The following is a 22,410-nucleotide window of genomic DNA, read 5'->3' on the forward strand; positions in this document are numbered from 1 at the left end:
AAGAGGAGTTTGCGAAACGGGGAGTCACGTCGGATGTAAAGACTTGAGACAGCCTTTTGATACCCCCATAGACGCATGAGGCGGCTTGTGCTCGATTTGGGCTTGAGCAAAGCCGAACTGCTTTTGTTTACTGTTTGTGCTTTTGTTACTCTGCTTATTAGTGGCATGAATATCCCCCATTTTAATCGCATCATGGAATGGATAGATATGTGTATATACACGGCTAACACCTGTCGAGCTTCGCTATTCTGAAAATGTGAACTTTGATTGATTTTGGCAATATACACACACATCTCGTGTTTCATTTGATATCATCTATCATATCGAATCTCAAAACCGGAGGACCTAAACGAGATGCAACTCCAAGATCGCCGAACCAGAGGTATCTCGCCATGCTTCCATAAACCCATTACAAGAAAATACCGCTACCAGATAATTTAAAGTCCCAGAACAGGAGAAAAAGCCGCCCAAATTTTGAATATAACAAGACCACCCGACTGCAGGCTTACTCTCTAAGCGCTTGCAGTGCTTGGGTCAGTGACACCACCCTCAAACTTCGACCCCTCTTGAGAGATGTTGAAGTGTGGGTTGCCGTAGGATTCAAATCATCACGCCAGAACCGGAAAACACGCTTGAGATCTCGAGGAATGCCCTCCAATACGACAGTGGATATGGGCACAAATGGACGATCCTCCATGCCAGCGGCGAGGATAGCATACTCTTGGGCAAAGTCGAGAGCGTTGCGGAAGGATGAGTATTGTGACTGAGCAGAAGCGCCAACAATGATGTACATCTCGAAGAAAGCGTCGAGGACATAGATGTGTTCGCGAGAGAGATCGTGTTGGCTGAATGGTGCGATCTCAAAGACCTGCTGTCGTGTGTCTGCATCCGAGCAGAAGAGCCGGCTGCAGTACTTGGCGTAGTTGGGCTTGAGTTTCCAGTGATCGGCTGAGTGGGGCTTTGATCCTCCCTCAAAGAGCCGCCAGAATGACTCAGGCTCGTCACCATCATCGACTTCGATCAACTCGCCAGTAAGAGCAAGCTCGATAGCAACCAGCTTGGCCGCGCTCAGCTCTGTCACATCGCATCCTCGTCCCTTCCAGATATAGGCCTTACCCTGACTTGTAAGAACGTAGACGAATCCTGCGCACAGACTTGATGGGTTAAAGTCGCATTCGTCGAAAGCGACCTGGCCCTGATAGCGCCGGCCGCAAAGCATGTTGTTTGCTAACGAATCGTACTTGTTGCTTGAACCCCTTCTGACCAGGACGACACCACCGAGAGCTTGTAGAAACTCGGTTGTCTCTTTGCCCTGCTGCATCTTGACGATCTTACCACCCAAGGCCTTAGCCTCCTTTTGAACGAAAAGGAATGCATCGTCAGCCGCAGACTCTGGTACTTGGTCGCCAACCCAGAAGTAGATCTCTAGTCGCTTCCATCCGGCCTCGTTTGTGAAGCTATGAGGGGCAATGTACATCTCACGCTCAAACAGCGTCCGCTCGTAGTGAGACGCCACGGGTGTTTTCTTGCCCTCTGCTGAGATTTGGAACACTTGAAAGCTGAGGCTTTGGATCTTCACGGGGCCTGTTGGAGGTCGGTTCATCAGAAGCTCTGCAGCATCCACCTTGTACTCAGCCCTTGCAGGTTTCGGTCCAAAGAAGTCAGTCAGCAAGCTCGCGACATCACTGCCCTGGCTAGGAGTCTTTGGCGGGGCGGCTGATGGTGTTTGTTCAGGCCGGGGAGTGACTGGCGCCTTGGGGGTTTCCGGTGCCTTGGGAGTCTGAGGCTCCCGGGTGGGCGGTGTGGGTAAGGGACGGGTGGCCACTCGAGACGGGGTCTTGTTGACTTGAAGAGGTGAAGAGCGAACAGGATCAGGAAGAGGACGAGGCGATGCTTTTGGCGGGGGTGTCTTGACCACAGCAGGCTCTGATCTGTCCACCGAGGGTTTAGCAGGTAGCGAAGGAGCTTGGGCTGTACCGCCAAACATGGCTCTAGCGTTCTTGACAGACACGACCGGATCACTGTCAACCTTTGTTGGCGATGATGGCTCGGGTTCTGGCAGAGGGCGCTGCCACATCTTGACTGGAGATCGAGAACCTGTACGCTGATGCGTCAATCGCACCGGCTCTTTAGCAGGCTCTGGTGCATCGTTTGATGAGCGGTCAAGGAAACGAGACATGCGGTTGGTGTCGAGCTTCTTGGGCGAGCCGGGTTGCGAACCAGCATCGCCAGTTTTCTGAATTCTTAATGGTGAAGGATAGTCACTGGGGCCAACCTCAGGTTTAGAGGGTTCCTTAGAAGAGAATAAAGATGGGCGGTCTGCACGGGTTTGGAATCGTCGCGGCTCGTTCTCCTGGGGCTTAGTAGGCGTAGAAGGGGTAGGTTTTCCTCGAATAGCGGCTCTTGCGGCGACCTGTTGTTGAATAGAAAGAGGAGCGGAAGCAGACTCTTCAGTCTTCTCGGCGGGAGGGGCAGCTTGTTCAACGGGCTTGTTCTGGACTGGCTCGATAGGTTTCGGCGCGGTAGGCTTGGGCTTGGGCTTTTCCTGTGCAGATTTTGGTTCAGCTGCGGGGGTTCCGGAGGCAGCTGAGGGGGCAGTTTTGGACGGCGCTTTTCTCCTAGGACCTCGAGCTCGACCCTTAGTCATATGTGTCAGTTGCGGCCCAGGAGCGGACGGTTCTGTAACTGTTGCACTGGCAGGCCCCTTGGATTCGGATTCCTCAGGGGCCTTGCCCCCATTGGTAGCCATGGGAGGCGGTCCCCGTGCGAGCATACCAGCGAGGGCCGGGTTGAACCGTCCAGCGAGCTTACCTCCTATACCTCCTTGCAACCTGGCAGGTGAGCTCGTTTCCTTGTGCAGACCTGGTAAGCCCCGTGGCTCCTCCGGTTTCGCTCTAGATTCGGTAACTACTCGCTTTAGACCCTCGTCAGCGGCGGGTTCAGGGGCTGGTTTAGAAGCGGGCTTGGGCGAAGAAAGGGTCTGGCTGGGTATCCTTTTGGGACCTGGTGTCGGCTTGGGCGAATCTGGCTTACTCGGTGCAGGTGTTGTCTTGACATCCGCCACTGACTTTCTCCTCGCCATCTCGGCTCTCCTTGCAAGTCCTTCTGGAAGTGGGGCATCGTTCGTGGGAGTGCTGCTCCTTGAGATTCCTTTGCCATCGGCCTGGGCTTTCTTAAAGTCATCCTTCTTCTTCAAGATAGCTTCCTTGAACTCGTCCACTCTCTCGGTCTTTTGCGGGCCTCCGGTTTGGTTAAGGGCAGCCTTTCCTCGAAGGATATTATCTTTCAATGGGTCGGGAGCCACCCAGTTTTGGGTCTTGGTCCTACGTAGAGTGCCGAAAACGTTCTTGAACTCCGGCTCCTCGGTCTTGGTTACTTCTGAGCCAGTTGGTCGGTGTCTCAGGGATTTGCGGAAGTCCATCTTAGGAGGCGCCTCTGGCTTGGGCTTGGGCGAGGGTGCGGCTGGCTTTACCTCTCTGGTGGGACTTATCGAATCATCCTTGGCGGGCTCCGATGTCTTCTTCTCTTCCTCGGTAAGTTCAGGATCAGGTACGGGTTCAGAGTCGGTCTTTTCCTCAACGGGTGTTTCAGGTTCAAGTTTGGGCGCACTTCTCGAGAAGCTCAGGCTAGGTCCGTGCATACTAACAGGTCGGTTGCCACCTGGAGGAGGGGAGTAGATACCACCAAGGCCAGTTGTGTTGGTCTTTGTCGCTGTGCCCATAGGAGTAGACCTCATAAGTCCACCGATACTAACTTGGTGCTTATGAGAGATAGACCCTGGACGAGGTCGTGTACCTTCGGGAACACTTCCCTTGTTCTTGTTAAGCTCGGCCATCCATGCTGGCTGCGATGAGCTAGACTTATGATGAGACTTGTTTGGTGACTCAGGGGGCTTGTTCAAGGCACTCTCAAGCCAGCTTGACTTTGTTGGGCTCCATCTTCTGGGATCCATCGTCTTAGATGGACTAAGAGGCATAGCAGAATCTCCCAATGATGTGTCAATTGTAGGAGCGGGAGCTGCAGCAGTCGCCTTGGGTGTGACCTCGTTGTCAGATTCTCCATGTCGTGATGTTGGTCGGCTTGAGCCTGGTGTCGTCGCACCGGGTCCTGCTCTGCTTGTTGGACGAGCATTGACCGACAAACCAGCGCCTTGGCTTGATTGGATTGAATTGGCACGGTTAAGACTAGGAGGGCTAGTAACGCTCCATCGCTTGACACTGTCTGATCTCTTCATCATAGCGCTCTGAACAAAGCCGCCCATACCCTTGGTGGGCGAATTGGATCGCGAGTTGGACCGAGTGGGAGACATGCGGCCTGGAGATGCGTTCGAAAGACGACCGTCCAAAGACAGGTCTTCTCCAGCATCAAAACCTGGAGGGTTGAGCGATGGGGGGCTTGCCAGTCTCATCTTAGTAGGCGTAGCAGGCTCCTCAACGGGCTGTTCAGCTGGCTTCTCTTCAGGCGGGCTTGGCTTGGCTGGTTCAGCCGACATGCCAGGCAATTGTGCCTTAACAGAAGCCATATCTAAACGATCTGTGTCCTCGACCTGGTTCTTTCGGTAAGCAGCTGAGCTCGCCCCTCGGTCCGCCGTTTGGCGAAACCATGAAGGGTCCTTTGAACCCAGGGACTGGGCAATCTGATCCTTCGAGAAGGTCTCTTCGGTGGCTGAAGCAGAAGCGGGTGTCGAATCCTGCGACCCGATAAACGACCGTTGGGTCGCATTTTGGGTTGCGAGCATGCTTAACGGGCGGGCTGAGCCGCTGCGGGAGTTTGGTCGCCGCTGCCACGACAAGGTTGAGTAACGGGTGGGTGTTGTGGTTGCGGGCTTTGTATCGACGTCAGAAGGAGCCTCGTTCTCCTTCGTCGGTGAAGAGCTCAGATCCATTGAGGTATCTGGTTTCGCCTCAGGCTCAGCGGATTCTGAGCTACTGCGTTCCCTTGAAAATTTGGGAGAATCGAGTTTCAATGCCTCTGTGAGGTGCACACTGCGTCGACTCGAGCGTGGCGAGGGGGTGTTTGCAGGGGATGACTTTTGTGGTGAGATGGATCGGGCACGTTCTGCAATGTCAGATGGTGGTTAGCAAAGAGGACACCATCAGCAATTGTATGATTTCGGCTATCAGCAATGATATTCCACCATGGGTGAGGCAGTAAATATCAGTGGGAAATCCGAAAGTAAACAATGGATGTACGATGGGAGCCAGTTGGCCCGACAAATGAGAGGGAGAGCGCCATCAATGCAACCAGCAAAAGCCTCTGGAAGAAAATATGCAGTATTCTTTCTCACCTTCACGACGAGCTTGTCTTTCTCGCTTTGCAGCCAAGTAATCTTCGAGCTCACGAGCTCTCACTTCGTCTTCTGAGATCTGTTGACCACGCAGGCGCTCGACCTGCTCGAGAAATTGGGAGACTTCGTCGGACATGGCTCTGGAGCCTTTGGGACATGACACGGAAGAGAGTGGATGACGGCGGAGAAGGGAGGGGCACTTTGAAGAACAAGCGCAAGCGGAATACAGTGCAATCTCACGGACAAGGTTGCAGTAGGTATTATACAATGTTTTGTTTATCTCCCAGAAGCAGAGCTAGCTTGGAGATACTGTGCTTGCTGGTGGGAAGTTGATTGTAGATGGGACTGGACAGGATAGAAACTGGGTCCGGGTCTGGATCAGGTCCAGGACTAGGATGGTATCATGTCTATATGCAGTGGAAATTTCATGAGCCATCTTTGACATCTAATTGGTCCATGCCCGAACCCAGCTGTAAAGCCCACTGTAAGAGGGGAACCCAGGTAAGCTGTAGGTCCCTGTAACCAAGAAGTCTCGGGGGACTTGGTTCCCGCTGCCAGACCAAGCCGCCCACTAATTTTGACGATTTGTGCCTGACTGGATTCAATAGACTTCAATCAGGTCCCGGCCTAAAACAGGCAGATGGATGCAACCAGCAACGGACGGAATAATAGCAAAGCATCTACTGCATGAAGCTCGATCTCATGCAAAATGTGCATGAACCAGGACTCTCATCTTGCTTGCATCATGCAGACTCGGATCGCTGCTAGGTTCGATTTAATTCAAGAGTCCGAGTCTCTAACTTCCATTATCAGCTAGCAGCCTCACAAGCTGTGTCCCCGTATCCATGTGCGCCATAAAAACAAACGTCATCCTTTGTTTACTTTCGTCCATCTTCCCTTCCCCCACGACGATCCACCACAATAACAAACCCAAACCATGGCTTGGATCCGTTGAAACCTTGTCACATCCAGTTTCGTATTATTCAGTTTTATGCCTCAGACCACTTTCAGGTCCTTAGCTCATCTGCCATGCTTCAAAATATCGGGGAAATGCTACGTTATCAGTGTTGAGACAAAAAAGCTACACGCGGCGCTTAGCGATGCTCTCCCGTCCATCACCCTCGCCCGTCTTGTTCCCTGCTTCTTGGCTTAGACTAAGCTAAGTAGACTCGCAAATCTTGCGTGCTGTGTGTGTTCAGGTAGAGTTTTGCGGGACGTTGCCCGGCGTAACGAGTCTATCATATCGGGTTTCAAGTTTCAACGTTTGTGCCTTACTTATGCGTACCGTACCTATCCCACGCTTTGCAGCTGACTGCTTGCGGCTGACGACATTTGTACAATACAATTTGCAGCGAGGTCGCTAATGTTTGTTTGCTTTTGTGAACGGACCTTGCTTGTCGTAAGGGCCAACAGAAATATTGTTGAATTTGATTCAACCTTATCTTGTTTAGTAAAGGAACAGACGCCTCTTCGCATCCTCCACCACCCACGATAGTCCCTCCTTGAGATTGCTTCCTGTCATTGCGCTGCATGGGAGGATATGCCAGCGATGTGTTCGTATCGATTCCAGTTGCAGTTCCTGTGTTCAAAGTGTCAGTTTATTGTTCTTGTGTTCATATTCTGACACGTACCGAGAGAATCTCTGCTTCCGTCATACAACCTTCAACATCCGTCTTGTTCGCGAAAACGAGCAAGCTTGCCCCTGCAAGACGCTGTGCCACTTGTCAGTAACTATCCGCCCGCTAATGAGTGGTGTTGCGCACCTCTTCTAAAAGCAACCCTTGAAGCTCGTCTCGGCAGTCTTGAATGCGTAGACGATCCGTTGCGTCAACAACCCATATCAATGCATCTGTCTTTTCAAAGTAGTTTCTCCAGTATGATCGCAGTGTTTTCTGACCACCCACGTCCCCTGAAAAGTCAGCACATGTCACTCGGAACACCGAAGAGTCTTAAAAACACACATATATTGAGTTTGTACCTGTTCAGGTCGTTAGCGGAGTTTTGGTGGCAGCCAGATATGCGTACCCTTCGTAATCAATTGTCTTGATAATGAAACCCAGGGTCGGGCTCACTGTATTGACGTCTTCTCCCATAACCTTCTTCACAATAGTCGTCTTTCCTGCATTATCGAGTCCGCTGTATGAGTGTTAGCATCGTATTCCGTTCTCTTATGAAAGAAATCCTTACAGCATCAGGATTCGCATCTCCTTGTCCTTGAGTCGAGCTTTTCGCAAGATTGACAGCATTTTGATTAGGCGAAAGAAAGGCCACAAATGGAAATAAACAACCTCTTCTCTTTTTCACTTGTGCTTTACTTTTTAATCAAAAGTACCGGTCTTTGTGTGGTTCCCGGCACATCGGTGAAGTATGAAGGTCGTTGGAATCAGTTGCCTGCGGCTTTCGCAACTCCACGTGATTGGTGCTCGTCTAAACTCCATCCTTCCTTCGCATGGGGTACCTAGATCAAATGCATACAGATACGACAGCCATGAGATTAATTCGCTACTCAAACATGCTGAATCCACTGAACTACTTGATCGTTTGATCATATATACACTTTTTTCCAGTTCACTGATTTCAGATCCGAACGTCCCCAAGCCAACTAACAAGCAATGAGTATCGTAAACAAAGACCAATCATAACGACGCGATTCCTCAACGACCTTGATTATCACTGATCAACCAAATCCTCCTGAATCTCAGATGTCGACCGTACTTCCAGTTCCCATACATTCAGGGTCTTCCAGACACCTGGGTCAATTCCATGTTTGACGGCGTCCTGAAACTGCGCCACCAGCTCAAAATCAAATTTGTTCAAAAGACGCTGAAAGATGTCGACTTGGGCGTCAGACTTTCCAACAGAATAAGCCTGTACATAAACTCTGTTGTACTTTCGGAGGTTATGTGCCGATACGTATTCATATGTCTTGCGAGTCTCAGAGCATTCCCATAGGTAGTCAATTTCACTGCGGTGATAAATGTTCACGCAGGACAGTATCTTGTCGAGAAGAGCCGTTCCGACTTTCTTCTGTCGATGCTGCGGGTGAACAAACAACCTGATCAGCCCCGAGAAGCGTGAACCGTTACAAGGGGCCAGGAAGCCAATGCGTGGTTCAGTGATCACAGCAAAGCCAAGAACTTTCTGCTGCGATGCCTGACGAGACTGCTTGAACTTGAGGAATTCCTGATATTCTTCCTCTTCTTCCTTGGACCAGTTGGTACGATCTTTAATGGGGCTCGTTGAAGGAATGGCAACAATGAAGGGCCGATGCTTGCTGAGGCAATAGTCATAGAGTCCTCTAATTAGGACAATTAAGCCAGCTGGGCCGCGGCCGGCTTTGGGAAGGTATACTTGAGAGTCTTCACCTCGTTTGCGTTCTAGGTCGATAATCTCTGCAATGGCTTGAAAGTCTTCGGGCTTTGCCGGTCGCAGGGTGCAAGCAGCGTCTGGAACCTTGTCTTCCTCGAAAGTCGGATTCGCATACTTTGCTTCGTCCTCTCTTTGTTCAATTTCTTTCCTCAAACTCTCTCTGCGGGCAAGCTCTCGCTCGATACAGATACCTGAAGTGAGGTTCATTCGATGCCAATCATGCTTTGCCGAGCTGTCCCTTTGCAATTTGATGTATCGGACTGGCTCAAGGAGCTTGCCAGTGGCGGTGTCAATATCGCATTCGTTGGTGCGAGGATGTCGATCTAGGGTTATAGCATGGACCGTTGGGTAGTTGTACTTATGACTGTCCCAATGATCAACAGCTGCCGCTGCCAGGGCTAGGGCATTAGGGTCAACTTGTTCGATGTCATCCTCAAAAGTCGCCGGCACGCCTGCTGCGTTGAGCGGCTGATTCTCCTTCTCATCTCCTGGCAGTATAGGAGACCCGCTCAAGGCCAAAGATGCAGTACTGAATGATGGTCGTCGGTTTGTGGCTGACATGGAGCCAGTTGCTTCGATAACGTGAAGTGGTGCTGGTAAAGGGGCACCTTGCACATCGGTCGAGGCGCTTGAAAGTGCCTTCTCCTTTGGAGAGTTCCATGTACCCACGGAACTGCCTTCAAAGTTGTCTGTTCCTTGAGAGTCGGCTTTCACCGATGGATGCTGAGACAGGTGTTCTTCTGCCTCAGAGAGCGCCTGTGAATAGCCCGGCGACGACATGCGCACTTCTGGTTGACTTGAACGAACCAGCTGCATGTTGTTTTGGTGCGTAGAGTTGCTCATCATCTCTGCGGGTGCATGTTGAGAAGGGGCACCATTCGACATTTCTGTCGACGTTTCGAGTGCACTGTTTAACCGACTCTTCAGAACATCACTAGGAAACAACTGTGACTTGGCTGGCATGTTTCCGAAAGATTCTCTCAGTCCTTGGACTCGCATCAGTGACTTGGTGAGGTTGGGCGAAGGAGTATTCTCCTTCTCAGCCCGGCTTTGACTGCCGTGCACCCACGACATGATGCGTAAGGCGCACTGTATTCTGTTAGATTATTTGACAAAAGGGTACTTAATACTCAATACTCAATACGAACCTGCGGTTGGTCTGTGTCGGTAAGTCACACCACTGACGGGAACTGGCAGGTCAAACAGCGGGCGGGTAAAGCCAAGACGAGATGAACAAATAACAAAATAATATGAGCGTTTTCATAGAACGAAAACACTGGGGTGACTAGGTAATAGGATGTGTGAGTGCGGAAAGGTATGATCAGGCTTGGTGTTGATGAAGCACTTGAGGTGTACGCACTTCTTTCCTCAGGCAGTTATGTGGGAACTCCTCGGTTGCTATGTGAATTACCTCATTGATAGTCTGTGAATCACGAGGAGGGGGTGCCTAGCCTTAGGCAGAAGGGAAAAGAAAAGGAAAGAAGAATGGTTGCCAGCTCTTGCCAGCTGGTAGGAGGCAGCGGAAATTGCAGTTGCGTTTTAGAGCCCCGACCGCCCTGACTTTGGCTTCGAACCCTCCATATAACAGTAAAAAGTCTCAACTATCACGTAGTAAGTAGTCAGTAGTATCCAGACATGGTTGTTGATTATTGTAAAGGGTACATCAGACTTATATGAATCGCGGGTAGGTGCATAGACGGTAGTCGACCAGTTCAACTATTCGATAAGTTCCACGCTTGTCCATGTTACGGGTCACTATCACATGTGCATACGAAGGGTAATAAATCAAAAGACATAATATATAGCTATATCTTGACATAAGAAACTGTTGTGGCAGGGCTCTGCCGTGTCCTATTCTCCTGGGTATATCCATCTCAACAAGCCATGATATAAAAACAAATGAAATCGCACGGTAGACATATATAAAAGAAAGACTCCTCCACTATTCTTCATTCTCATACTCCTCAATCATGCTAGCTCTGTTCTCTTGCAAACTGTTCCAAAGGCTGTTGCCGCGCTGGTCTCGCGACTGTCGATGTGCGGCTCTGCTTCGTCCACTGTGACTCGAAGCTGCACGGCTTTCTCGCAATCGGCTTTTTGGTGGAATGGCCGGAGTAGTGTCATACTGCTGAGAGCGTCGAAAGCCAGGGTGATCGGAGTATACGCTCGAGGCTGCTGCAACCGAACGGGCATCCGAATTCTGTCGAGTTGGTGTTTGGGTTTGCGGCGCTCCGGAGGCTGCGGGTGGTTCGCGGAAATCAGAACCAGGTGCCAGGCCCCATCGCTGGCAAAACTCGAGGTGTGCTTGATTGTCGGCAAACGTGGTGAAGAGAGAATCGTTATCAATCTCCCTGTTGGGCGCGATAGGGGCACGGCGAGTAGGCGAATCTCCAACTACAGACTGTGGGGGAGAGAACACTGAGACAGGCTCCCAAATCGATTCTGCAGGGTCGTTGTCAGAAGTACTACGGGGCGGAGTAGGTGGCTTCTGAGGCTTCTTGGCCAGGCTGAGTGGTGCTGGGATAGCACTTGGACTGGAGAAAGAAGAGATTGCATCATTTTCGAGCTTTGGCTCAGCATCGTTCTGCAGCCGATCGCCCGCCGACATTCCTGCTGCATCTTGTGTATAGTCACGAAAGGCGGGGTGCATGTCCTGTTCAAACATCTCCCGGCGCTTTGATGCTGTTAAACCTCGTTTCTGCATCTGACAGTCCAGATAGATCGACGCTTGGCAGGCTTCGTCTGTATCCATCCATTCTTGCTCGGCTTCGGTATTGTATTCGTGTGATGGTCTGGTTTGGTGGCTACCTTCCATGCTATAGCTTCGAGAACTTGCCTCGCGGGATGTTCGCTTCCGATGACCATGAGCAGGCCTTTCATCCGCTTCATGCGTATTTGAATTCCGGTGACGGCTCGATCTAGACAAGTCAGATATAGGGCGGTCCTTCTCCAAGGTTCCGAGGATTGCATCCAGATTGTCAAGTTGCTGACGAACTTCGTGACTTCCAGTCACGATAGCCTTGCGAACATCGGCTTTGAAATGTCCAATCCAGGACTCTACCACTCGGAGCAATCTAGGGGTTTTCAGGCCTTTGTCGAAACGGCGATCGCGACGTCCAATCATGGATGCTCGTAGGTAGGTCAGTACCTGAGGTCTGCCTCCAATGGCCGCCATGATACAGGCCTCGCACTTGCTCAGGACCTTGTTCTGATTTGGACAGACGCGATCGTAGCCGAAGGTGGCATTAAAAGCATCCCGAGTCATCCAAAGTCCAGTCACCGCATCCATACGATCTAGCCATAGAAGTATAGCAGGAGGGAAATCGATGTATCGACGCCAGTAACGAAACCGATGAATACGTACAGTGCACTCAATTATGATGAGTCCCATCAGGCGCCGAATCAGTTTGGGATCGAGGTCGTGATGGGCATCACAGAGGCAGGCTGTAGGTCTTCCATCATGTACATGTCGTGGTGCGAGGCTGAAGTTCTCTAGTCCGGATGAGATACGCTTCCAGAGGTTCTTCGAACGCCGGTTAGACTTGTCGAGTCGAGCGACACCATCGAATTGTGACTGCAGCCACACCTGATTTGGCATAACTGCGTTGACGCTTTGGTCCATCCATAGCAGTTCCGTAAGTTGGTCCAGTTGATAGTCCGAGATGTCGCTGAGCGGGTAGTGCTCATCCTCCTCGAGAGGTCTGTTGTTTGCAGGATTGGGTGCCATGATGAATGCTGTGATACAAAAGTGGCAAGATTGCTTAAATGTTCGAATAACAAGCGCTCGACAATATAACTTTTCGCTGTTGCTTTTTGTCAATCTAGAGAAAGTTTGTCTTCAGCGGTTGCATGCATTAGTGTCAAAGCATATTCGAATCATCTGCTATCAAGCCTTATATACCCGATCAGTCACAAGAAGCAGTCACGAACATGCACATTTGAGTGACTGATCAGCATGTGTGAGTTTTGTGCACTCCATCGAGAAGTGAACAGTCGAGTTATGCAGCCTAGCCCTGTGGATCGAAGAGCTCGTCCTCGCAATGTTCAGCTTTCTGTGACCGAGCACCGCTTTGTTCATGTCAACCCTCCTAGCTGTTAGCAGAGAACAGGAGATCTTGTAGCGTTGTACACTTACCTATATGTAAGATTAGGCAAAGTTGAAGTCATATGTACAGCAGCAGCTTACAAACATCGAGAACAAGCCACAGATACGGGACATTGAATGAATAGATGAGTCCGGTAACAGTTGAGTATAGTGGGGCATGGTTCTCGTGGAACATTGTGCGATTTTTTATTTGTTCTGACAAAGGGGACAAGATGAACAGTATAGTTAGTTGTTCGCATATAGCTTGAGCCGAAATAGGCCCATCAACGCCTTCCATCGAAATGCAACATTCCTTCCAATCACAGCGTTGCGTAAAACAACCGCCAATGACAACTCCCGGTATAAACAGAAAAGATAACGAGAAAACGTCGGCTGTAGCACTAGAGTACAATAGCAAAATCGGGGCGGCATCAGACAGTAGATCCTATCCGTACGTCGATGCCCATCACTTCGTAGCAACGCCATGAAAATCCAGAACTCCGTGATCATGCTCATATGTCGTTAGTGGGGTATCAGACGCATGCCATCAACGGACATATTGATTTCTTGAAGCCTGCTCCATCCGTAACCTCTCTTGGCGGATCTTAGCAGCCTCCGTACCATCATCGGGCTGGGCCATCTCTTTGAGCCACGGGTGCTGCAACGCTTGCTTCGCAGTAATACGCTGAGCAGGGTCATATACAAAGATCTTTTTGAGCAGATCAACAAAGTTCTTGAGGAAAGGGTTGTTTCCAGGAATGATGTGCTGTTGTCTATTAGCTTGAGTCATACAATGTCTAGTCGAAAGGCTACTCACGTCAAGATGTTTCATGGCCTTGACAAAACGACGAGAGCCACGAGTTGTATCTGGTGTAGGATAATCGAGCTTGAGACGCTTGAAATATCTGGGCGATGTTAGTTTGTGAAAAGCGAGGCATTTGAAGAGATACTAACTTGGAAGCGGCATTACCGCTGTTTCGAGTCGACATCTTGTTAACAGCCTGCACGAGATGGCTGTCGATTCGTGACCCAACGACTGCCTCCATCATTGCCAGATGTTCAAGGTTATCGTGTGTCTGGAAGAGAGCATCACCCGTGAAGAACTCGACCAGGATGCATCCTATGCTCCAAATATCGCAGGGGAATGACCAGCCCAAACCGAGGATGATCTCTGGGGCTCGATAATGGCGTGTTGAAACGACTGAAGAGTGGTATTCGTCTTGGAACGTGGCAGAACCGAAATCGATCAATCGGATTTCGGTATCGAGTAGAACACGGCGTTGCGTAGCCTGGCGGTTAATGGTTGAAGAAGATGAAGGGATCTTGCGGTTATAAGTAAAGGTCTGGTATGCGTGGTCACACAGCAAGATGTTCTCAGGCTTGAGATCTGTATGGATTAAGTTGAGATCGTGCAAAACTGCAAAAGTCAGTATGAGGTCACCAAGACTGTATATCTTAATACTCACAGGCAACGCTGGTGAACAGCTGGCGCGCGAAACTTTGGATTTGGCTGTTGGGGAAAGGAACGAAGCCGTTGCCCTTGAGAAAATCGAAGACGCTCTGGTCAAGCAGATCCATGACGATACAGATGTGGCCGCGGTAATCAAAACAGTCTCGTAAATGGATGCATCGGTTACGGTTCTCCTCGTCATTCCGTTTCAGAGTCTCAAGAACGCGAAGCTCAATCCTGGAGGCATCTCTGTACTTCTGGACTGATCGAATGATTTTGACGGCGACAGCTTTGTTACGTTTGCGGTCGCGGGCTTCAACAACTTTGCCAAAGGTTCCTTGACCTAGAAGGCGGACGATTTGGTCTATGGAGTGATTAGCAATTAAGTCGGAGACAAAATCGATGATTACTTACACTTCTCTGTAAGTTCGGCTTCGGGAATGACAATATAATGACCGTCATCGTCATCGACCTTGACGTTCTTGTTATAATGTCGCTATAAGCTATGTCAGTAAACCATCACTAAACTCTTGGATCAAGGCGGAGTAAAAACTCACGTCATGGATAACCTGAACATTAACCTCGCCAGCCTTCTTAGGAGGGTAGGGTGGAGGCTTGTAGGTGAATTGATCTCCAAAACCATCAACATCGCGACGCTTGGCTTCGTTAGCCACCTGCTGACGGGTGCGCTTTCGCTTGAGAGGAGCCGCATCCTCGTACTGGCCGTTGGACGAGAGTGAAGTCGGGGCAGTAGTGTTAAGAGCAGAATTGGTGCGGTCACTACTCGAATTGGATGAGCCAGCAGGCGTTGAAACCTGCGCCGGGGTGTTGTTTTTTGATCCAAGGTATTTGATGTGGTAGCCCGAAGCCTGGACAGTGCCAGTTTCTTCGTCTCGTCTCCTCTTCTTGGCCGCTTGACGGTTCGTATTATCGTTGGGCGCGGTAACAGTACTATTCGTAATCTTCCGGCTGGTATTTGCTTCAGGTTCGGGCGTATCATCAATTACGATGATTTCCTTAGGGAGACCATTCTTGTAAAAAGTATTCCAATCGGGTTCGCGAGAGCGACGACGCTTTCTAGAGGGCTCCGCGTTGGAAGCAGAGGCAGGCTCAGCCATGGTGCCAGTCGAATAACCCGCGTCGTTTCGCGGGCTAGGTTCCTGGACGTGATGTGCAGAGCGAGAAGTCGACGAATGTGTCAGGCCGATACCATTCGATCCTGAGGATGAGTACGCCAAAGGTGAGAGTTGGTACGGAGGAGGCAGAATGGCACTGTGGGAGGGCGAGACAGCTGAAGAAACCGGAGGAGGTAAAATATTCTGATTCGAAGCAGCGGGACGGTAGTTGGCGCTGTGGTTTGGCTGGTATGTCTGATGGTGCGAGTGCGAGTGTGCGTATGATTGCGGATAATGGTGAGGATGATGGTAGTGTGGAAGCGTGGCCGTGGCCGTGGTAGGTGTTGACATGATGGGGGAGCCGAAAGCCACCCAGGGCTCAAAAACAGAAGATATAGGTAGCGATCACGAAAAACAGAAATGAGGTATATGCGAACGTGCCGGAGCAGTATCGGTCGGTGCAGGAGACCATACAAATCGTCGAGTCGATTCGTATGTAAAGGTTTGCTCAAGACTCACATACGAGTGCGTCGTGGAAGAGGAGGAGGAGCGATGAGCGAAGAGAGGCGAGAGATAGAACGGGGAAGGGGACCCGGGGGCGTCCCTTCCAGGTTAGTGGTTTTGGTTTGGTGTACGATGGTTATGGTGGTGACGGGAGGTGGAGGTGCAGCCGGGAGAATGAGAGGGCAGTTCAGAGAGTGGATAGATGGGCTGGGCGTGATGACCACCCAGTGAGAAAAGCTCAGCGGTCTCAGAGTGTAGTTAGGGGGATGGTTCAGTGAGTTTAGCACCTAGAATGACACTATGGGCGGGCCCTGGGGCGTTGGTTTTGTGTGGAAATTCAGGGCTGCGTCGGCTTCCCACTCAACCTAATCCAATCTTGCTTTTTCTCTCTCAGATGATTTCTGTATTGAGTGTGGGGATAAATAAAGAGACAAGGGCAATAACAAGAAGGAAAATGAGCAACGGTTGAGTGGAGTGACTTCTGTTCACAAATCTGCCCCAAGCTCGGTTGAAGGCGTCACGGGCATCCATTTGTCTTGGAAAAAGGCGTTGGCCAAAAGTTACTGGGTGGCCGGGGGAGTGCTGGGACAGCCCGACTAGAGGGATCCATTTAGGGTGACGTTGATTCAGATAAAGATTCGCTTCCGAGTACATTTTACATGGCGGTGACGTCCTAACGATAGCAAGTATATTCGGCGTCATCTTCAACAGTCCCCATCTGGAGTGTGGATTTGTCATTTGTCACTCAGGTTGGTGTTGTGTTGTGTCCAGCCAGTCTCCTCTCCTTTCGGGTTACGATTTTGGGGTTCAAGACGACGTGGAATTCCCGTGGAATTTACAGAGGTACTTTGTTTGGAAAGTGGCGGCGTCGCGATCCGGCATAAGCTGGGAAGGAGGGTGCTCACTCTATTAAGGGTACATTTGTACTTAGAGAGCCCAAGAGCATCAAGAAAACCAGGGTCCATGAAGGGTCGCTTTGGGGAAAATGGCCGAGTGAGGCAAGGCAAAATAGGCCCATTCAGCGTGATGAATGGCGGGCCTTTAAAAGGCCAACACCTCTAACTTTCACTGTAAAGAATTACCTGCAGGGCAGCAGGCATGATTGCAGAAAAAATGCAGCCCCGAAACTATGCAAAAGATACCTTCAAAGGCATATGTGATTGTTGCCAAGTTTAATTCGATTATGTAGGGATATCCTTTATTGGAATCAACACTCCCATTGCAAGGCTTCTGGTTTCTAATATCGCTAGATGGTCCTAGGCTGTCTTACTCTTGAATTCATTCAAACAATCTAATGTGAGAAAGGGCAGGGACCAACGTGTGACGTGACGCTACAGGAGACCCATAACGAAAGGTTGACAGCAGAAAGCACCCATTAAATCTATCTCAAATACTAAAAATTGCTTCCTTCAGTATCTCGGGGAGGGCTTGTATCTCGATGAGTCAGTTAAGAATGCAAGATTCCCGAGTTATTACAAGTTTAGGTTTTCTCAAAAGACTATTTTTACTTATTTTCTGCCCTGTTTCTGCCAATTTGCGAGGCTCTTATCGTGTCATGATGGTACCTGCCTGGGAGAGGATGACCTGAAAGGACCAACTAAAGGAGGGCCCGTTTCGCGATTGATGCCGCAGGTACAAACCCGACGCTGACCCACAGGTACCCTCCTCAGGTCAACTGTTTGTTTTAGCTCAGCTTTGCACGCCATGGTACATCGGAGGTTTCATGATAGGGGTACCTTCCGCTTGCTCCTTCTCCCCAACCAAGAAGGTGAAAAAGGAAAACACAATGTGCCTTGACCATCACCAGCACCTTGCTTTTGCTCGTTCTCTTATTCGATTCGTCCCATATCTTAAATTTCATGCCTTCTATCGAGTCGACATTTGGTTATCTGTGTAATTTCAGCGAGCTGATATAATAGGTACCAAACACCGAGCAGAAAGATTACAATGCGAGCGATGCTAGATCTACGTCATGAGGCCCATTCACGGGCAGGAACGCCATATCCATTGGTACCGCATCGCACCTGAGCTGAACACGACCCTACAGAAACACAAATCCACACACCACGAAACATGTGCCTTGCCTATCCGTACTATCGAATTAGAACGTGAACAACCGCCTCTGCCTTCTTTGTACACGTTTGAGATTTTTCATGGCGCTGGTAACAGAGCAGACATTTACCTCTACAGTTAAGTCAGGAACGCATTGCAAATATGCTTCGGCTCGCCCGTTGGTACCTCATTACGACTAGAAAGAGAGTTCAACCTTTATCGTCTGGACGAGTCTAGCTGGGCACTCAAGCACTGTATCTACCACATTTCGCCCCAGGGCAGGGTGACGCCGGTAGTGGGCCTCTGGTCAAACCGCGCTGTGTCTTTCACGTTGCATCTTGAATTACTTTGTACAGTACTGTATTGTCTGCTTGTCTCCGGTCACGCTCATCCATATCGAACAAGAATTCGGGAAGAAGGGGCTGATAACAGTATTTGGATGTGTACAATGGCAAGAGACGACTTCTCCCGCTGTTCAGCTTCTTTCTTTACAATTCGCTGTCTCTCTTATTGAAGACCCCAGACAATGAGGAACCCCCACATTTACTGGGCGTACGGTACAACCTTCGAATCATCCCGGGCCTGCGGCCGTCGAGGTTCCAGAGCTTCTCTGCACCATTTCAGCACGGCCATCAATGGCTAGTGGGCAGTCTTCTAGACCTCGATGACTGTTGGGCTTCGCTAATGAGAGGCCAGTGTTTTCGCGCTCTCCGACGTTATTCGTCACAGCATTACCCTACAGCCAGACAACAAAATGCACTAGCTGTGTTTTAAGAACAATTGATGCAACACCAAGTCAGACTTGTGATTACTCGGGGTGATTTCGATTGTCAGTGAAAATAGCCCTCGATGACAGAGGTCCTATGGATTACTTTACAGTCGTTACGAGTGGAGAGATACATGAAGCTTGGTCGATGTGATATTCACTCATGCGCATGCACGTACATTCGACCACTGCCTTGCGGCACATGTCCACGTCCCACCCGGCGATGGATCCCTACATCCGACTAACAGGTGTTAACCCCAGGTCCCTTCAACGTTGGTCGCTGAGCCCCAGGCTTACTGATGGACTGGGGCTCCAGATGGGTCTCAAAACATACTGGAAATCTTTTTGCTTCACCTTCCAAAGAGTTTACCATGGGACGTTATACATAGCATTGTCGGTTCCAACATATGGCTCATAGCCGAAGTCAACAAGACAGCAAAAAGCAGAACCAGGGACAGCCAGTGGGGGATGTTGCTGGTAATTCTGCGCGCCACGGCCAGATGATGGGGGTCCATTAGTTCACTATTTCTTATTGGCTGCCCTGATTCTCATCCTCAATTTGTTGGCGCTCAGTCGTCCCTGGAGTCGGTGCTTCTTCCGTGCACTTAACGATTTGTCTGCCCGGCCGGATATTTGAATCGCAAGAACCATCGTTTACAGCTGTCATGCCGTGCTATTCATAGTTTCACTATGCCGAGCCGATACGCTACGTGCTTGAAAGTCAACGGCATCCTTCAAGTAAATCCGAAATTGGCACTACAAGAGGTCTTCGTTCACTCCTGAGTTTGTACAGTATTTACAGTACAATAACTCACAGGCCCTTTTTGAGCTCGGCGTTTCCTGTTTAGCTTCAGGTTGGCTTAACAGTCTCAGCAGTGGCCCCTTCTACGCAATCCAAGACGATTGACAAGTCAATACGTGCCCCACTTCAGAATCGTCACCAAACGTGACGTCTAGGAGTTTCCTTCGACGGGGTCAGATCCCGTCATTTCATGAGGAGTACACAAATGCTTGTGTAGTAACAATAACCTCACTTGTCCTGCTTGTCCTTGCGGAACACAGCGATCAGTAAAAGAAGATTCTGGACATTTCCCATCCTCCTTCCAATTGTCCCAGCATGCGGTCCTGTCATTTGCCTGGCCTCATTCCTTTAACCGGCGCGAACGCGTCGGCTTAGCATCTAGCCCAGGTTAGCCCTGTCGATCGGTGGCGATAATTCTGACTACTTGTCTGCTCTCCTGCGAATGACAGAGGAATTGAGCCCTCGGCTACTGCTTCGTGATAATATCGGTTCCGATATCATCACAATCACATCGTCTCTTATATGGCTCTGTAATCTCTCAAATTTGGTGTCGGTTTTAATGCTGTGTAGGTGGTTCTCGTGCGCGTTTCGATTGGAAGTTGCTGCTGTTACTCGCTACCCAGGTAGTCGTACAAATGAGAATAACTCTATTGAGACCAGTTTCCGATCGATGTTGAGTTTCGTAAAGAACTCCTCAGTCAAATACCTTAACTGGCATGCTTGTTGTGGCTTATTGGTCTCTCGAGAGCTGGTCTGATCACCAACATTCTGAAGGTCTAAGGATCGACTGCGAGCACAATATCTAAAGCTGCGAAACGCGTTTTAAGTCCATTTTTATACTGCTGATAATACTAGAAAGTCTAGCTCTATGGATTGATCGAGCCAACTATGGTTGAAAACCACCCTTCTCCTCTACGCTCTGGTATACCATTCAGCTCTGATACGCTACGCTCTCGGGTTACAGAGAGCTTTTTGTCTATCCCGTAAACGCCGTCTTTGGGGATGTTCCGTTATCTTTCGATACTTTCAAAACCAACGAGGGAGTGTATTCTACTCCCCTTCCTCTTTCTGAGGGTTCGAGGATTTCATTGGCTTGTTTGCCAAAAAGAATCCGGCCTGAATAGTGGGCAAAGCCATCGGCTTCCCATTATTGTCAGACCAATATATACTGTCGCTTTCGCGATTGTCAAGCCAAGCTTGGCTTAGATGTCTGAGGACGCATGTTCTTTACAGGCCTCGGTTGAAAACAATCTTTCCATCCTTACCTCCCTTTCCATGGAACTCAGGCTCAAGCGACTCGGCACTGACCTCCTGGTACTGGGGGAATACAGCCAAAGCGAAAGGTAGAACAGCGAAGGAGGTAACGGCAATCAGAGTCAAGTTGATACCGAGGGGGATACCCTTGACCAGTGCTGGTCGTGCGCGCACCCACTCCTTCTCCATAAGGTTCTTGTACCAAGCCTGCTTGCTCTCGATATAGTAGAGGGCCATTGGGGGAAGAACCATGATGGGGGATGCAGTGAAGACTCGGCTAGCGGCGGTTTGGTATACCGCACGCTTAGCAGCAACCTGGGACTTGCCCAGCGAGGGAATGTCTCGCTCCGACTTGCCCTCAGCGACGAGCTTCTGCTTATCCTCCTCGGAAAGAACAGGTCGAACATCGATACCCTTGACAATCTCGTCGCGGCGCATAAGGTAAGTGTTGAGACCGGCAGCTGTGGCAACAGCAGCGAAGGGAATGAGTCTACCGAGAATGTTGCGGGTGGAAGGGGTCACGTTGAGTCGAGGAACAATAGCATTGAGACCGAGAGCAACGGAGCAAGAGGCTCCGACAGCGGAGAGGTAAGACTTCACCAGGACAGAGTTCGACATGGGAGAAGACTTGTTGCTGTTGGCGGTGTTGAATGCGACGTTGAGAGACTGGTTGAAGACTTGCCAGCCCACGATACCAGCCGTTCCCATGCCGGGCTGGAGCATACCAGCGGTAACAACAAGGTTGGTGAAGACGTAGCAGGACATTCGGAAGGGGAAGAAGACGGGTTCGCCGGTGTCTGTTGTACGGTGTCTCGTCAGCTGGTGTTACAATCGCACATGTCTGACAGGGTCATATATACCGGGGTGCAGTGTCGAGTCGACCACTTTCTTCGCATGCCACAATGCTGGCGACATGTGCTCGATCTTGCCGGTCTTGTAATCGGTCACCAACGCCTTGGCCGTCTCGAGTCCGGTCTTGCCCGCGAAGAGGGTTCTGAAGAGTGCGCCAGCATTGTCAGCTTTATGATACTTCGGGCACTGGAACTGAAGCTCAGCAATTGGACTTACGAGGGATCTGTGATGCCCATAGTATGGCGCACTCGTCCCATATACGTTCCGAGATCATACTGGGAAGCGGGGAGCTCCCGCGCGCCAGGGAGCGAAGCCGACATGTTCTGCGTATCTTATCGTATAGATCTCAACGGAGTCTTATCGGGGTCGAGATGTCGGAGGGGAGATGCTCGCGAGCAAGAGGACGACCGGACGTGAGACGGAGATGGGAGACGAGGACGAGGACCAGGAAGATAAAGAAGAAGCGAGCTGGCCTGCCCTGGAGTAAATCAGACAAAGGTCACTAATTGACCGCTAGAGGGGGCTCTTGTGGACTAGAAATGCCCGAATGACCAGTACGTGGGACAGAAAAAAATCCGTGGAGGGGAGGTTCTGAATAAACGCGACGATAAGCTAACGTAGCCGCACAAGAGGCCCGCTTTCGGAGTCGGCAGCTGGATCACTTTACGTACATGCAGACCCCCGGCCCGGCTTACGGACGCGGATCGTGGGGTTCAAGTAGAAGCATACTCGGGAGTGAATCCCAGAGTACAGCCAGTCATTGCATCTTTGATATAAACAAACATCTTATTCACATTACAAGAGAGATACCTACGACCAGACGGCATCATAATAAACTACCAAAGAACATAATTAAGCTTAGGGCTCACTATACC

The 22,410-nt window shown here is 50.2% G+C and overlaps 6 protein-coding genes across 6 annotated transcripts; all 6 read right to left on the reverse strand.

The window, feature by feature from the left end:
- Positions 1–505: 505 nt before the first annotated feature.
- On the reverse strand, positions 506–5,423 carry FIESC28_07895 (uncharacterized protein; the record flags this gene model as incomplete). The annotated part of the gene is made up of 2 exons (XM_031162035.1): positions 506–5,058; positions 5,288–5,423. The coding sequence occupies 2 exons, from the start codon at positions 5,421–5,423 to the stop codon at positions 506–508; spliced, it is 4,689 nt and encodes a 1,562-aa protein (XP_031013889.1).
- A 1,311-nt stretch (positions 5,424–6,734) lies between these two features.
- Positions 6,735–7,533, reverse strand: FIESC28_07896 (uncharacterized protein; the record flags this gene model as incomplete). Its single annotated transcript, XM_031162036.1, has 6 exons — positions 6,735–6,866; positions 6,919–6,999; positions 7,051–7,196; positions 7,249–7,265; positions 7,313–7,423; positions 7,475–7,533. The coding sequence occupies 6 exons, from the start codon at positions 7,531–7,533 to the stop codon at positions 6,735–6,737; spliced, it is 546 nt and encodes a 181-aa protein (XP_031013890.1).
- A 424-nt stretch (positions 7,534–7,957) lies between these two features.
- Positions 7,958–9,730, reverse strand: FIESC28_07897 (uncharacterized protein; the record flags this gene model as incomplete). The annotated part of the gene is made up of 1 exon (XM_031162037.1): positions 7,958–9,730. One exon carries the CDS (start codon positions 9,728–9,730, stop codon positions 7,958–7,960), a length of 1,773 nt encoding a protein of 590 aa, XP_031013891.1.
- An 868-nt stretch (positions 9,731–10,598) lies between these two features.
- FIESC28_07898 (uncharacterized protein) lies at positions 10,599–12,383 on the reverse strand (the record flags this gene model as incomplete). Its single annotated transcript, XM_031162038.1, has 1 exon — positions 10,599–12,383. One exon carries the CDS (start codon positions 12,381–12,383, stop codon positions 10,599–10,601), a length of 1,785 nt encoding a protein of 594 aa, XP_031013892.1.
- A 904-nt stretch (positions 12,384–13,287) lies between these two features.
- FIESC28_07899 (uncharacterized protein) lies at positions 13,288–15,656 on the reverse strand (the record flags this gene model as incomplete). Its single annotated transcript, XM_031162039.1, has 6 exons — positions 13,288–13,506; positions 13,558–13,645; positions 13,695–14,157; positions 14,207–14,554; positions 14,605–14,686; positions 14,748–15,656. The coding sequence occupies 6 exons, from the start codon at positions 15,654–15,656 to the stop codon at positions 13,288–13,290; spliced, it is 2,109 nt and encodes a 702-aa protein (XP_031013893.1).
- Positions 15,657–20,656: 5,000 nt separating this feature from the next.
- FIESC28_07900 (uncharacterized protein) lies at positions 20,657–21,855 on the reverse strand (the record flags this gene model as incomplete). The annotated part of the gene is made up of 3 exons (XM_031162040.1): positions 20,657–21,480; positions 21,544–21,677; positions 21,752–21,855. 3 exons carry the CDS (start codon positions 21,853–21,855, stop codon positions 20,657–20,659), a joined length of 1,062 nt encoding a protein of 353 aa, XP_031013894.1.
- Positions 21,856–22,410: the final 555 nt, after the last annotated feature.

The sequence above is a fragment of the Fusarium coffeatum genome (assembly GCF_003316985.1).
Source record: "Fusarium coffeatum strain FIESC_28 chromosome Unknown BRIP53273_contig_178, whole genome shotgun sequence".
NCBI lineage: Eukaryota > Fungi > Ascomycota > Sordariomycetes > Hypocreales > Nectriaceae > Fusarium > Fusarium coffeatum.